Genomic DNA, 15,617 nt, shown 5'->3' on the forward strand with positions numbered 1-15,617 from the left:
TAATGGGATGTCTTCAGTTTCAAACTCTGGCACAGGCAGTCCTCCCATGCAGCCTTACACATTTTGAAACTCAGGCTACAGGGCACAGCTGAAGCTGTAACAGGTTTGAGCTCAGGTTTCACTCCAGTGTATTGCACCAAGACCAAGGTCTACCAAACCGGAGGTGTTGTAGTTTCTCCCATCCCTTCTCACAGTCCCATGTGGGCTGTGCTTACCTGGCAAGTGCTTTCTGCTCTGTATCTCTTCTCTGGGCTGGCTGGGTTCATTTCAGCTGTGCTTCCACAGCGCTGGTACAAAGAAACCTTCCTTCTGCCCCACAGCTTTTTTAAAGCACTGCTGTATTATAAGCAGGACTTATACATTTTTTTTTTTTGTTTATTATACAGCGAGAAGTCAGAGAGGCAGTGAAGTGTGCTGGGTGTGCTACAGATCAATTTGTGGTCTCATGACTGAATTTCTTAATGTCAGGTTTTGATGCCAACTGGTGTTTGCTTTCACCATCAGGGCTGCCCATGTTTATGAGTAACTACACTTTAAAATTGTTCACTCCTGTCGTTGCCTTAGTCAGCAGCTCCATACAAGGCCAGGCAGAGTCCACTCATCCTGTGAATGAATCATGGGGTGACACAGTTTAATGGCAGGCTAAGAGACTCAAGATTACCAGCCAGAAAAGCAGGACACAAGTTAGGCTGGGGTGTTTATTGGGGGTCACTGTGTTGCATTGGGCCAGTTGCATGGTGGGGTGAGTGAGCTGTGTGCCAGCCCCAGGTGCCCAGGAACCTGCCTCCCACTGATAAGAGCAGCACCTGGGATTTCAGTAGTGCTTTTCTCCTGAGGACCTGGAAGCCCTTTGCCAGTCCTGAATGGCTGGGGCAGCTGTGGGTAAGTACTGCTCCTGCTTCACAGCCCTCAGGGAGTCGCAAAAACATGATGTGTCAGAGGTGCCAAAATAGCACATCCCAAAAGCAGTTTGCAACACCTAATTCCAGTAGGTTTCCTTCTTCCTCCCCCTGCCAAGCAGGGCTGTCACACAGATATGCAACATGGGCAGGGCTGTAAGAAATCAGTCACTTGTTGTCTGCTTTTTCTTGAGCCATGGGGCAGGTGCCAAGCTCTCTGGCCTTGGCGCAGGGCAGTTGGGGCAGGGACCCCTCTCACTGCCAGCAGCAGGTATGAATAATTTCTTATGTTCTTTGAGGGCCCAGCTGGGGGGTCTCTACGCAGTCAGCCACTAGACCTTGTGTTGGTGTGAGGAGCCCCCCAAGCCAGATGGATCAGGGTGCACTCCAGGGGTGTTTTATGGACCAGCACCCCTGTAGAAACTTTATTCTTGATCACCAGCATGCTGGGTGTATTGTGGCCCAGAGCATAAAGGCTGATACAGTTTTAAAATTTGTTGTTTCCTGGCTCTGTTTCTGTTTTTCATCTGCCTTCAGGGATGTTCTCTGGGTTTGTATTAGTTTGTTTTCATACTTTGGTTAGCTCAGCAAAGCTCACTCCCCATTTCCGCTTGTGCAGGACTCCCGTTTGGTCTGACCCGCCTTAGCCAAGAAAACTGCGGGAGCTCTCACTGTACCTTGCTTAAAAATTAATTCCCCTCTCATGACTTAAAACCAGCTAAAGAGGAGGAGGGAGGATAATTGTGAACAATTCTGGCTGCTTATGGCATGGTGGTGTTGACTTCATGGGGAGGCTGCTGCAGCTGTCTTGGTTGGAGATTTTTCAGTGAAGCATCTTTGACCATTTTTGTTCAAGACGGGCAGAGGCACACACAGAGTGGCTGCTCCTGAGCAAAGCTGATAAAACGCAGCTGCCCTGCGCCAGCTGGTGTCCGAGATGCTTGGCCCAGTGCTCCCGGTGGGGAGGGGGATGTTGTTTGGCACAGTTCAGGCTTTATGCTGTTGTAGGCAGCGCATGCTCTGCCCAAGGTGGGGGGGAAACGGCCGATCTGGCCCAGCTGCTCCCAGCGGGGGCTTGGCTCTGCCCAAATTTGGCTGGTTCCCAAGCCCTTGTCATCTCCTTGTCAGCTCACAGTAAAGCAATTTGCCTGACGCTGGTTTGGCAGATGACTCAGGAGCAGCAGCCTGTACAGAAAGTGAGGCTGACTTGTCAAGAGGGATTCGCCAATATGAATAACATCTCCTGCTATGTCTGTTCCTTGGCCCTGGTGTTATCGGTGGGAGCACTCAGATGCTGGAGTGATCAGCACCTTATAAATGGTAATCATAGAAGGTGCCGAGAGTGGTCTGCAAAGCCCCGGGTGGGTGGATGCTAAGCCCCTTTGGAAAGGGCGTTCCTTTGCCACGTGTACAGTGGCACACTGCTCCTGGGCAGGTTTCTGAAGGGGGACCCATGCCAGGGACTCTCACAGGACCATGGTGCTTTTATCAGCTAAGCAAAACCCATTGCAATTGCACCGCCAAGCATGGCATAACACTGAAAAAGGTTTCAATGCTTCTGTGTGCAGCACTGAATTGGCACGTGTGCATGAGTCACCAGTGTGTAACTCAGCACCTTCCCTTCATTAAATGGGGCTGGTGTGCAGGCAAAGCCTCTGGGACCAGGAGGAGGGCTGTGATGGTACATTTATCTGTTTTGAAGTAGCAGAGGGATCTTGCCTGGTGGTAGACAACATTTAGCAGTTTGTCAGTCACAGAGGGGCAGTAAACAACTCTGAGATTTCAGCTTTCAAAAATCTGACCTTGAGATTTTTGGCAGAGCGGTCTAGTAGAGTTGGCAAAGCCTAGCCATGCCAGGCAGCGCACAGTGGTGCTGAGTCCGTGAGACAGTGTCAGTCCTGGATTTGGGTCTGCGCAGCTCAGTGCCCTGTGCAGACCCTCCCTTGGTCCTGTCTGGACTGGCAATGACACCCTGCGAAGCCAGAAGAGGTTTACTCTCTTCCAGCACAAGGCCAACAGGCCCCTGCAGCCGTGCTGCTCCTGTTTAGCTTGAGCAAAACTGGTGCAGGTGCCTGCTGGTTGTGGGGGACACCTGCCCTGCATTTCCATGAGTATAAACTGCCTTAAAATCACTCCAGGAAAAAATGACTAACAAAACTAATTGCAAGCTTTCAGGGCTTTAGAGTTATTGACAAAGCTCACGTCTGTAATACACAGCATATTACAGACAAGAAAGACCTCTCCACTGCTATGCTTGGCTGTCAGCTTTGCCCTCGTACCTGAGGGAGCAAGGTCAACCAAGGTATTCACAAAAGCACTTGAGATCCCTGAGTCCCTGATCCTGCAAGTTGAGAGATTTCTCCATCCTTGTTTCTGGATGACTTGCAGGGCTGTTCCCAGTGCAGAGCTGGGTCTGAGCCCTGCACACACAGTCCCACTGCCGTGCTCCCTCCCTGGCCGTTCCTGCCAGGCACAGAGCCTTTGCAGGGGAGTGGTGCTGCTTGAAGGCATTGTTAGATGCTGAAATGCTTTCAGACCATTGAGGATGCTGCTACAGAAAGTAATTGGAAAAAAAAAAAAATGGGGGGTGCGGGGGGAGGAAAAATGCTTTATAGGGTTATGGTGGATCATCACTGGATGTTGTTCAGTAAGCATGTGAATTTTACAAGCCTGTCGTTGAGAGAATCACAGTTACAATGATATTTCAGTGAGCAAACCCACTATACTAAATTTGCATGCTTTTTCACTAATATGAAGCTGACTTGAGCCTGTGTGCTTTCTGCAGGGCTCAGCCAGGGAGAGTGTCTCCAGAGAGATGAAGGGAAAGATCTCTTCAGAACTCCTGCAGGAGGGCTGCTCCTGGACTTGTATATACAGGGACCTCCAAAACCCATAATTATATTCTAATTATAGGCTGCTACTTTGAGCCATAAACAAACTACAGTGTTTCTCAGATTTGATAATCAGCTTGAAACAGACCCCTACCAAGGTACCAGCTCTGCCTGGCTCCTGCTCGGTGGCCGTGCCGAGATGGGAGCATCTTCATATCACCCGTCCTCCCCTAAAGCGGGGTGAAGGATTGTTAAGGGCTGCGGCTCCGGGTGCAGGCTGGCAGTCCAGCACAGGGCCTTGCCATGCTGTCCCAAAGGCTTGGGTTGCTTTGTTGCCTTCTCTGCTCCTCAGTACAAACTTCCCTGAGTGGTCACGTCCATTCAGCCATGGTGTCTGGTGGGTGAATTCCTGCAAGTCCACCCAGAAGCCACAAACTGGCTGAAGATGGTCTTACTGTCCAAATGGTCTTGCTAACTTACCTTTCATGAGTAAATGACCATGGTGTTTGGATTATTTGAGCTATGGGGAAAAACTGAGGATTTGTACTCCCTGACTGTATCTCTGCAGCTGCAGTAAGGCCTACCTCCAAGTTTTGTAAACCCTCCCAGTGTTGCAGAGATCTTTTAGTGTCTTTGTTGCTCACTGGCTGCATCTCTGATTCATTCGAGGCTTGGCACAAAAATTGCTCTCTCTCAAATGCAAGGGTGAGCTGGCACTCTTGGGGAATTGGGAAAACTTGGCATGATACTTAAGGGAGAATAAAAGTGTGTTTCACTGGAAAGAGGTTTGCATCTGTCCATGGGGTCTGCGGGGCTGTTTGGCCAAGTCCCGTACGTTGGGGCAAATTTTGAACAGCCCTGACCTCTGGGTGAGTGCTGACACGGATGTGAGCCCTGCAGATGAAGCTTTAGGGATACTTCTCAGTTACCACACAGTTTAGCTAAATCCTTGCCCTGTAAGGAAAACAGTTGTTTGTCTCCCAGTCCGAGGAGGATGAGGTGGGCTTTGAAATACAGACAAAAGAGAAATTGTTTATCCAAATTTTTCATCATGTTTAAGTGGGAGAGCCAGATGAATACAGGATTGTTCTGTTGAAATCACTTACTGTCTTTCTGCTGTTTAAATAACTGAAGGCAGTTAAGCTCCTCTGCTTGCATAAAAAAAAACCCCAAGCCACAAAAAACCTAAAGCCATGTTATTTGCTCTCAATGCAAGTCAGTCAAGGACTCTGATCAGGACAGTTGAGACTGTGGAGAGACATTTGCAGTGAAGAGATGGGTGACAGAACTTGTGTGTGGAAATAGTGCTGCCCCAGGCCACTGAGTTCAGCTATCCTTGCTAGCCTGTAACTGGGTGAGGGCTGGCAGGGTTTGGAGCTGGAAGAGGCAGGAAGGGAGCACCTGGGAGCCTGCTGGGACATCACCCTGAGAAGGGCAGCTGGGGAAAGGCAACCAGGAGGTAGGGGGTGCATTAGGCAAGGCACAGCATGCTTGGCAGGAGAGAGGAGAATTGGGAGATGAATGAAAAAGGCAATGGTGTGGCCAAAACAAAGCACTGGGACAGTGTGATGGATGAGGAAGGATCATAATATGCAATGACAGTGGAGTAAGGAGGAGGTTAACAACTTAAGGAATAGAAAGCTTGAATTCTTTTAATCCCACCAGACCTTCAGAGAGCAAGTTAGTTGTATAAGTGCAGACCATAAAACAGCATAAACACTGGGTTGCACAGTCTGCAGAGGCCCTGCTGCTGCTGTCTGAGCAGAGCCGGGAGCGCTGTCTTGCCTGCCTGCTTCCCTTCAAACCTGTGCAGGAAAGCACCAAAGGACATGTGGGATTTGAAAGTGAGCACATTAGCTCCCTGGCTTACTCATACTGACTAGCTTAGGAAACTTCAGCACCTAAAAAACGTTAGTTGGTTTTTTTTAGGATGTTTCCACTTTAACTGGCTAGCAACGCACTGTGAGATACTTGTGGTGTGCGCTGTCTGTCCCTGCAGTCATACTCACATGACAGAACTGGTTGGCTGACTATGGCCTAAGATTAACGCCTTCCCATGCACGGCTCGTCTGTGCCCCCCCCGGGTAAATTATTTGAACATTTTGGCAAAGGATTAGTAGGGACTCCAGTCCAAACTGTGCAACGGAGCAGGCATACTCACTGCTGGAGGTCTTTAGCATGCTGAGACATGATAGTAGGAAATCTGAAGTGAGCTTGATGGAAATGAAGTAGGATCTTACGCTAATACTATTTTGAGTGACTGTTTCCTGAGGACTGGGTTCTCCTCTGGTAATTTCTGGTGCTGCCCCACGGAGATCAGTGGTGTGGCACGAGTTTGCATCGGCAGGAAACAGGGCTGTGCCCTTTTCTGTTCTGTGAACCGGATGCCTCTTTAGCTTTTACGTTGTATATGTTTATCTTTTATAAAGTTCAATTCCTCTGACTCAGTCTCTTAGCTTCTAGTAGAAAATCTCCTGTCATGGGGAGGAAACCTGATGTGGAGCAAGAGAGCCGGCCATGGAGGCTCCTGCAGTGTCACAGGCTGCCTGGGTAATCCCAGACAAGGGGCTTGGTCCACCCACATGCCACTTCCCCTTTGAGAATAGCATAAGCCCATTTTTGTGTGTTCTGGTCAAGTGGGATAATGTGGTGATTATAGCCAGACACAGACTTATGAAAGAACTCAAGCACTAGGAAAATTAGATATATTGGAGCTTATGTGGGAATTGCCACCTTGGATTTAGGAGCTGAATATCCACCTCAATCCTTCTGCAACAGCTTGAATTTCCCCAGAGAGCAGGGGTGGCAGGGGGGCCTGCTGCATGTGCCCACAAGTGCCAAATAACTCCCTCCTGCCTCAGCACAGCTCAGCCTCCAGCGAGGCTCCATCAGCCTTCTCCACAAGGGTCAGTTTATCAGCTAGCTCAGTGGGTGACCAGTTAATTGCAATGGTCACTAGAGGTGCTTCACTCCCAACCTACAGTGTGATGGGACTCAGGGCACTGAGGTTTAGAGCTTGGTTTCCACCCTGGAGTCAGATTTGCAAAAAATCAGTGTCCTCACGCTCAGCATTGCTGTGCTGATGCATCACTGAGGGCCTGACTGCCAGTGCTGCGAGGATGGGTGGCTGTCCAGGATGCAGGGAGAGCTGCAAGGCTCCCATCTGGAATGGAGAAGTATGAGGGCTGCTTCTTATGTAGCCTAGCATCTCTTCAGGAGCATAAATTATGCTTCACCTTTGTGTAAGTACTCAGCCTTTGGGCTGATTCAGGAGACATTAGTTCAGATAGCCCTTCTTATCTTTTTATGCAAAATAAGAGCTTTAAAGAAGTTCCAGCTTCCTTTTCAAATTCCTTGTTTGCATCAGACTGTATTTCTCCTTTTTGATATTCCTTTAAAAATAACGGGAGTGATGGCCAGTGGTGGAGTCACAGCTGATGGTTGATTGGATTTGGTTGCATTGCTGTGGAGAGGCAGATGATGATTGCCAGGTGGACTCCAAGCCTGCAGAGCCTCCAGGCTTTTGTTTGAATTGAACACACTCTTCCTCTATGGTGTTTACATGAATCCAGCAGCAGCTTGTCCCTGCTCTCTGTACTCGGTCTCTACCGTCATGTTCTCGGAGATTGAAATCTCTTGTGAGAGCCTGAAGTGCCCTGCTGAGCTGTGTTTCACTACACAGTGCCTGCCTGCAGGGCCGGGGGTTCAGTCTGGTGCTGCAGGAAGAGCTGCTTTTTAGGAGAGACCAGTCAAATTGCATAACACCATCAAAGCCTAAAAAAAAACACCCTGACACTTGGGTGTCTGGGACATCTTTGCTTTTTGTTTGAGCCTGTTACCCAAGGTGCAGCCCCAAGGTGAGAAACAGCAGTACTAACTTTAATCTTTTCAAATGTCCTGCAGAATGTGTAACCCAGTAATGGTTGATGTGCACATGCAGGCATCCCATGCACTGAAACACCAAGGAGGTCCGGTTTCTGCTTTAATGGAGTTCAGTGCAACATAATTTATTCAACTTTATATGTCACAATACAAACATTGATTAAATGTGCTAGTAAGGAGTGGGTTTGCTTTCTAATCCTAGAGTGGTTTAGGTTGGAAAAGACCTTTAAAGATCTAGTCCAAGTCCCCTGCCTTGGGCAGGTGCATCTTTCACTAGATCAAGGCTCAAGGTGGATGGTAATGCAGGATGCTGATCTTAAACCTGATTAGTATGGCTGTGAATGCAAGCTTATCTTGCTCAGAAAGGGCTCAGCTGCCTAACAGATTCCTGAGAGGGGCAATTTCTAGGTGCAGAATTCAAGAAGGGGAGATATCATGACATCAAAAAAAAAAAAAAAGTAAGCACAGAAACTTCACTTTTCAGAGAGGTGACGGTGCCATCTGTCACTGTCATCCAGTAGCCTGGATGACATCCTGAGGTCCTTCACCAGCTCTATTATGTCTATAATGATTGAAAATTGAATGTGTAACAGGCTATTGCAGAGGGCCTTGTTGACTGGAAATCTGTTCATATTCAGGAACCATGCTGGGAATTGTTTTAGGTAGTCTGTCTGTGGGTTTCGATGCTCTCCAGCTGTGTGTCTGTTAGTCATAAACATGTTTTCTCTTCTTTCCTGTTAGCGTGGCGGGGAAGGCATTAATGCGCAGAATGGGAAGGGAATATATACTGAGTGTGCAAGCAAATGGCAAAACTGACTTTCTTTAACAGCCGCTTCCAGCGACCTCAGGCAGTGCTTATTGCCAGCAGGGGTACCAAGTTTATAGGCAGAGCTGGCAAACTTTTGCTTGGTTTTGCTTGCTCTGATTTTCATATAAAATGCAGTATCTTTTAAGGACAATGTTGAGTTGAAGGACTTAGGTTTTACAAATTGGCTTAAAATAACTGCTTTTTACTTTGCTTCTGGAGAGTAGAAATGGCATATCATGGTCCAGGCCAGCTCTGAGGAAGAGGGGGCTGTTCCCAGGAGGGTTTCATGCCCCACGTGAGGAAGAGCAGCTGTGCCCTGCTGACCTGTGGACTCCCACACTCCCACCTGAACACTGCCAGGCTTGCTGTGCACTGCCCATGAGAGGCTTTGGGGTGGGTGGCCTGGCTGGACCAAAGTAGAAGTCAGACATAAAAATTGGAGAGGTATGAATTTCCTCCGTCTCCCAAAGGAAATGAAATCTCTGCGGTCAAGAAACGTGGCTGCTGTGATGCTAGTGAGCTGGATGTAAAGCCCGAGCATGTGTTTTCACATGGGAGCATCCTGCTCTGGAGAAACAGCAAGACACTCCTCCATCATCCTTTGCTTCCTTTACATAGAAATAGAAGAATTAAAAAAAAAAAAAACAAAAAACAACCCAACCCAAAAAACCCAAAACAAACAAACCACTTGTGAGTAGTGAAATCTTGAGGAGTTTTCAAGCCAAGAATATACGCTGACTTTTATGAAGGGCAAAAAATTAGAGCTCACCACAGCCTTTTGAACAGTGCAGCAATCAGTAAAATTATGGGGCAGGGGCGGGGGGAAGACTGCAAAGCCATGTTACTCAGTCTGTGAATACAAGTAAGGGAGCCTCACCTGGCCAGCACAAGAGTTGTACCTGTAGAGGAGTCATCCCTGCCACCAGCAGCTGGGCTTTCCTCAGTGGTGCTTATTGTCAAATGTAGAAAGAGGGTGAGCACTAAGAATAACTGGGAGAAGTGCAGAAGCTCAGAACACCAGTTTTCTTGTTCTGGGGAAGGCTGGGAACTACTTGAATTGTGCAAAATAAAGGCATAGCTATGCTGTCACAGCTCGTTTTAAGGACCTTGTTTCACAGCACCACAGAAATGGTAACGGGGAGGGGACAGTGATGGACCAAGTGATCCAAGATGGGGTTAGAGCTTGGTGTGGTGCAGGTTGTGCACCTGCAATACCTGCTGTGTCTGCTCCTGGAAGCAGCAGTGCTTGGTGGCTGCTGCCTCTTGGGTGCAAGTGAACAGCCATACGCGATGGCCCAGGGGCAGACACAGGGACCACAGGTGGGGAATTGCAGCTCCGGAGGGTCCTGTGGGCCAGCGCTTGTGCTCCGTGGTTTGTGTAATCCTCCTGATGCATCTGGGATTTGATTGTAGCACTCTTGCCCCCGGCGGGTTTGTTTTCCATGTTCAACCCATGCAAGCACTTGGCGTTCGAGTTAAAAACCCTTGCAAGGTGGAGGACAGGGTTGAGCGCACTTCTGCAATAAATGAAGGAGCTGCAAGTTAGAGAGGAGCTTAATTAATGTTTACTAGATAGTTTGCTCTAATAGATCAGAAAAATAAGCCATGTCCCACGTCTGATTTTTTTTTTTTCTGCTTATATGGGTATAAATTAGAGGCAACAGTGTTGAATTAAATGTGGTGAAAGCAACACACATGGGAGGTGAACCGAGCGAAGTCACTCTCCCAGAGTTTGTAATTTGTCTCTCTTGCACCAAGGCCCAGGGGAACTTGCGCAGCTGATTCGTTTGTATTTGCTTGTGCAGGAGGTTGTGGATAGATGAGGTTGCTCAGAAATCAAACATTTCATGGGGAGAGATGACCTCCTGTCTTTGGCTCTGTCTGTGTCACCTGGGGTGAGGGAGGAAAATTTGGCTTGATTCGTTATTCCTCCTGCCTGAATGCGAAGTTCAGGGATGGTGCTGTTTAACTGCTGTGATGCTGCTTCTTTTCCCAAACCAGTGTGTATGCTGTACATACTAAAAATAACCTGAAAAGCCTGTGTTTATTTTGCTTACTCCTGCTGCCCTAAATTGACCTAAACTTGCGATAAAGGGCTGAAGTTTTAGCCATCCAAGGAAGGTTGGTCCATCTGCCTCCTGCCACTCACATACGTACTTCGGGTACCTGGAAAGAGACCGTAAATCCCTACTTGTGCGGCTGGCACATGTCTTACTGCTGCCACAGCCTGATAGCTGTCCCACTGAGTAGACTTAGGACCTGCAGCTACAAAAGTTGAGGCTGCCCCTGAAGTCTCCTCCTCTTTGCGTCTGAGCTGATGAACCATGGCAGCCTGTACCGGGTTAAAGGGATGTTCTTGCTGTGCCAGGTTGCTGGTGCACACGTCTCACCCGCACCCATGGGGACAGCATGGGGCCCAACATGGAAAGCACCAGAAGTGGCCAAGGACCACCTGAATGTGGGTGTGAGGTCCATCCCCTCCATGGACTCCCTCCTCTCCTAATGCCCTGCTATTGCCTTTCCCAGACCACTGCCTGCCCGTGGCCAACGAGCCCACCTCCCCAAAGAAGGCAAAGAGCATCCTTGAGCACTGCAACTTGGAGAGCTGGTTCTCGCCCCCTTCCCCCGAGTGGGCCACCGTGAGGGTCATCCCCGAGGAGGAGATGACTGAGCACAACCTTCTCGCTATCCGAGTCATGGTCACCAGTGATGCAAGCAGGTACTTTAAAATACAAGTAAGCCTATAAAAAAAAACTCATAAGAGCACCTTGGTTTTCTTTGGAACACTAAGGAAAAATATAACACAAAATATAGTACTGAATGTGTGTACAACTGGGCGGGGGGGGTGGGGAAGAAAAAGGCAAACTGCTCAGAATAACAATTATTCTTTTCCACAGCCATAAATCCTCTAGACACATGACTCACTTTGCAGGAAATCTTCAACGATTCGCATCCCACACAGGGGCCTGTATCAGAGGGAAAAACATTGCCCTGATCAGCCTGGGTTCAGCTCTTTGTGTACCAAAAAAATGTTCAGGGATTAGGGCAGTGGGTGTGTTGTGGCAAAAGGTGCATCCTGTGACATGGCCACCTCCCACCTTGCACATCATTCTGCAGCTTCACACCCTGGGGGCTCTCCTGGGATGTTTGAGGGCCTGCCCACCCCTGAGAAATCTGAAATTTGATGATCCTTGGAGCTGTCAGAGGAAGCCTGATTTCTGCATACAAATTAGAATATATTGTCTTTCTGGGCAGGATTCTGTGGGATTTCATTCTGTTTAAAGATTAGATTGGTATCTCCTGAGTAAAGCAGTTTTCCTTACTGGGAACTAAAAAAGAAGGGGTGGGGAAGGGGAAGACAAACCCAAAGCCAGCTGTTGCAAACACAGTGATATTGCTCTGCAAGGAAGCTCATTCAAATTCTTGATGTCCTGTAAACACCTATTCGTGGTGCTGTGTGGAGCTGGGGGAGAGCAATGCTTTTAGAAATACAACTTCCTGCTATTCCCTGAAGTGATTTTAAATGGCCTTTGTGCTCTGCTGCATGGATCTGAGTGCTTTTCTGGGGAAGGATGAATGTCTCCAGGGTTCCTCTCCCACAGGGGCTGGAGAGCTTGGGGAAGGTTTCCTGCCTGTTTGACAGACCCCCCTGCAGAGCATGTTCTTGTATCCCTTGCTAATACCTTCCGGCTCGTGGTGCTCTTGTGGCACCCGGACAGCAATGAGAGTTGGCTAATCCTTCTGATCTGAGGGATCAGCTCCCTTCCCTGCGGCAGCCCCTATGGCTGCATGGTGAGGCCCGTGGTTCCCCGCCAGCGGGACGTGGCGCGAGGGGCGATGCTGCATCTGTCACCGGCGCGGCTGGTGCCAGTGGCTCTGCGGTCAGCCTCCCACTGCTGCAGCCGTTTGGGCACCCTTCACCTCACACCCCTCTGGCAGGCCAGCCCCTGCCTAAAAAGGGAGACAAGAGAATTAGCAAGTGACAAACAGTACTGCTGAGCTGGCTGCGGGGTGCTTGGTGGGATGGGGAAAAGAACCAGCTCAGTGACACAGCTTTGCAGTTCAGGCTTTAGGTACTTGTGAATAATGACCACCTATCAAGCAGAGATCAGAGGAGAAGCTTCTTACTATAGCACTTACATCCTTGTCAGCCAAGGAAAATAAACATTTTGCTCTTTAAAACAGAATTATATCAATCAATGTTAATGGCAGGTCTTTTTCTTTTGTGTGGCACGCTGCCCAATCTCAGTGTGGTATCTCCTCATCCCACAGCATCTCAGCTATCAAAGACTTCATATGTTTATATTTTTTATATATATTTGTATGCTTGACATAGCTTGAAAGACACCTAAAAAGTATGTGTTAGTGGTGAAATTTAAGGCCACACTGATTCAGCCTGCTGAGAGAGCAATGTACCTGGAGCTGCGCTCCCATCCTCGCTGTTTTGCTGGCCCTGGTCTCCCAGCACTGCTGGTTTGATCTGGACGAAGCAGGGGTGCAGGACTGGCAGGTACTACCCCTATGACATTTACCCTGGCTTTATACTGTCTGCAGCCTTTTCTTTAGCTCTTCTTCATCCTGCCTCCTGGGCTGTGCCTTGGGCTGTTAAAATAAATCTTTCCTTTCTAGAAGGCAATGCTATATAAAACAAAACAGCTTTCTCCTTCTGTGCCAAAAGGACTACTCATGGCATAAGCTATGGCATAAGCTCCTCTTTTTTAAGGTAGAGCTATTAATCATCACAATAAATCTATGAATTAGGTTAGCAGTATAGTTTGCATTAAAAATAGGCCAACTGGGGTGGTGGCACGCTTATTTATGGCAGTGTGAATGTGGTCACATCAGAAGGCCTAAAAGTGCCTGTTCCCTACAGTCTGGCCTTTAGAGAGGAAAGAAATCCCATGATTATTGAAAGAGGACTAATAATCACTTCAAACGGTTGTTCTCCTGCCCAGAGGCAAGGTCACGATGTGTGTGCTGTTCACATGTTTGTGTGACATATTTTTAATTACATTTAGAGAAAGGGATGTCAAAATCTGCCTCTCTGATCAGCTCAGGTGTCTCATTGCACTTGCTGTTCAATGGGCTGTCCCAGCGGCTCCCGAAAAGTTCATTTTCTTATTTCCTATAGGTACCTTTTGCATATTTCAAGGCTGTTCATGTAGCTTCACTCAGTCTTCTCCCCTCTAGACTGATATCTACAATTGCCTCCAACTTCTTGCCTAAGACCTGCTTGCTGGGCCAGTGGCCCCCTCTCCTCAAGGCTCTTTCCTCGTCCTGTATCACAGCACCCAGAAGTGGGGTCAGGACCAAGTGCAGCAGCTCGCTGAGGTCCAAAACCCTCCCCAAGGCTCTGTGAGGTGCCCGACACATGATAAGAGATGATGCTGGTGCAATAAGAAGATTTGCAATGACAAAATACCTGAGTTTTAGAGAGGACTAATCTGAGCCACAGATGCCAGCATGGCGTCATCTCTCACCTCAGGGTCGAAATGGCTGATGCTGCATGATTTTCAGTATGGATTCTCTCAAACTGCTGAAGGCTAGGATGGCCTCCCCCCACTCAGCATTTCCTCACCCTCCTTGGCTTTATCTTCTGCCGGCAGTGGCAGTGCAGAGGCATTTGCACTGCAGGAGGTGGCCGCGCCTCCCCCACTGCTTGCCAGGTGATGGGCGCTCAGCAGCCACTGCCGCCTGGAGAGGGGAGCTGGTTCCCAGTCTGAGATGGGAGATGAGGTGAGGTCCAGCAATAACCATACTGAATTGGCGGGTAAAGCCTGCTTCGTAGTCAGAGCAGGCTGCACTGGATTTGGCCTCCTTCAAGTTCCCTATGGCATGCTTCTTATTTCCAAATATCTGTGGGAAAAACATGAAAAGTGTAGAGTTTTGACCCTTGTGCCTTGTTTCCAGGGCATAACAGCATTGCAAGTGCTACTATTTCCTTTTCTTCGTCTTGGTATAGCCTTGTGGGCAGAAGGGCCCCATCCCTGCTATCCAAGCAGTGGGATCTTTCACCCCAAGTGTCACTCGATGCCAGTTTGATTCCAGGTGCTGAACATAGCGGTTGTGGGTGCAAATCCAGGCAGTGGAAGTCTGATGGGAATAGGGATGTCTCAGCTGTGTAGCACCTACTGCAAATTACAGTCCTGTAACAATGACAATGAAAAAAGCACAATAAGGGCTTCAGCTCTGGCTGCAAAACATCTATTTCTCTGCTGCCTGCAAGGCTGTCAGGGCAGCTGCTGCTGCTTGTTGCACTGAAGGGGAATGAATACCTCCATGCCATGCATCTTCTGACATGTCCCACTTTCTTTCCTTCTCACCCTTTTTTTCCCTTGTAGCTCTGAGCTGGAGTCTGATTTTAATGGTGACTCATCAAACTCTGAAATAAGCGAAGGACAGACCTCGCTGCTGGAGCCCCATGCCTGCCCGAGCCCCATCCGGAGGTGGGCATCACTCGCCAGGAGCCCTGTGGTGCCAGAGGAAAGCCCCAAAACATCCAAAGTTGCCGATGGTAAGCAGCGCCCTGACCCAGGTATGCTCCAGCAGCCTCTCCTGAGGGCTGAAGTCAGGGCTGGGGGGAGAGGCTTTGAAGCAGGGGCTGTTATCTGCAACGTGGCCAGGCTGCACCCTGGCCACATCTTTTTTTAGGGGGGATTTCTGCCTTTCGGGTGCTGTAGCTGAAACAGCATTTCCATGATGCAGTGTAACTTAGAGTAATTGTGCCTCATGCTTTGTTTGGAGGAGTGGGGTGAATGTTTTCTTGCCAGTAAAAAGTTTGGACGTTGTTGGTAGCCAATGCAATATTTGCAGTGTTGCCTAAGCAAAGGTGACATTTGGAGGCACTAGAGAGCTCTGCTTGCTTCAGTTTGTATTTCCATCCATAACTGCTTAAAACTTTTGTATCCAGTGAAAGCACAAGGAGAAAAAGATATAGCTAGCAGGGAAGTGGGGAGAGGTTTAGGAACAGTCTGCCTCCATGTGGAAGCTCCTTTCTGGAGCTGGAGAAGGTCAAAACTAAAAGATGTGCTATAACCAGCCAAAGAAATGGTTTTGCAGAAAATAAAAGGCCATAAGCATTCACTTCTTCCCATCTCCCACCATATCCTGCATCCATGCGTGCATTTTTAATCCAAACAGGAAAGAGGAGACGTCGTGCAGCAGTTTAAACTGACTCTTGAAAAAACGAAGCCCTTA

General features: G+C 48.6%; 1 protein-coding gene across 3 annotated transcripts in view; it reads left to right on the forward strand.

The window, feature by feature from the left end:
• The window catches only part of MICAL2 (microtubule associated monooxygenase, calponin and LIM domain containing 2), a 129,768-nt gene that overhangs the window by 84,000 nt on the left and 30,151 nt on the right, over positions 1 to 15,617 (forward strand). For 2 of the 3 annotated variants that reach the window (XM_075094847.1, XM_075094845.1), the window contains 2 exons: positions 10,947 to 11,139; positions 14,762 to 14,934. In XM_075094847.1, the coding sequence (XP_074950948.1) occupies positions 10,947 to 11,139; positions 14,762 to 14,934 (366 nt within the window). Of the gene's footprint in view, positions 1 to 10,946; positions 11,140 to 14,761; positions 14,956 to 15,617 lie in introns of all 3 variants that reach the window. The other variant, XM_075094844.1, reaches the window with a different exon arrangement.

Source organism: Phalacrocorax aristotelis, chromosome 5 (genome assembly GCF_949628215.1).
Source record: "Phalacrocorax aristotelis chromosome 5, bGulAri2.1, whole genome shotgun sequence".
NCBI classification, from domain to species: domain Eukaryota; kingdom Metazoa; phylum Chordata; class Aves; order Suliformes; family Phalacrocoracidae; genus Phalacrocorax; species Phalacrocorax aristotelis.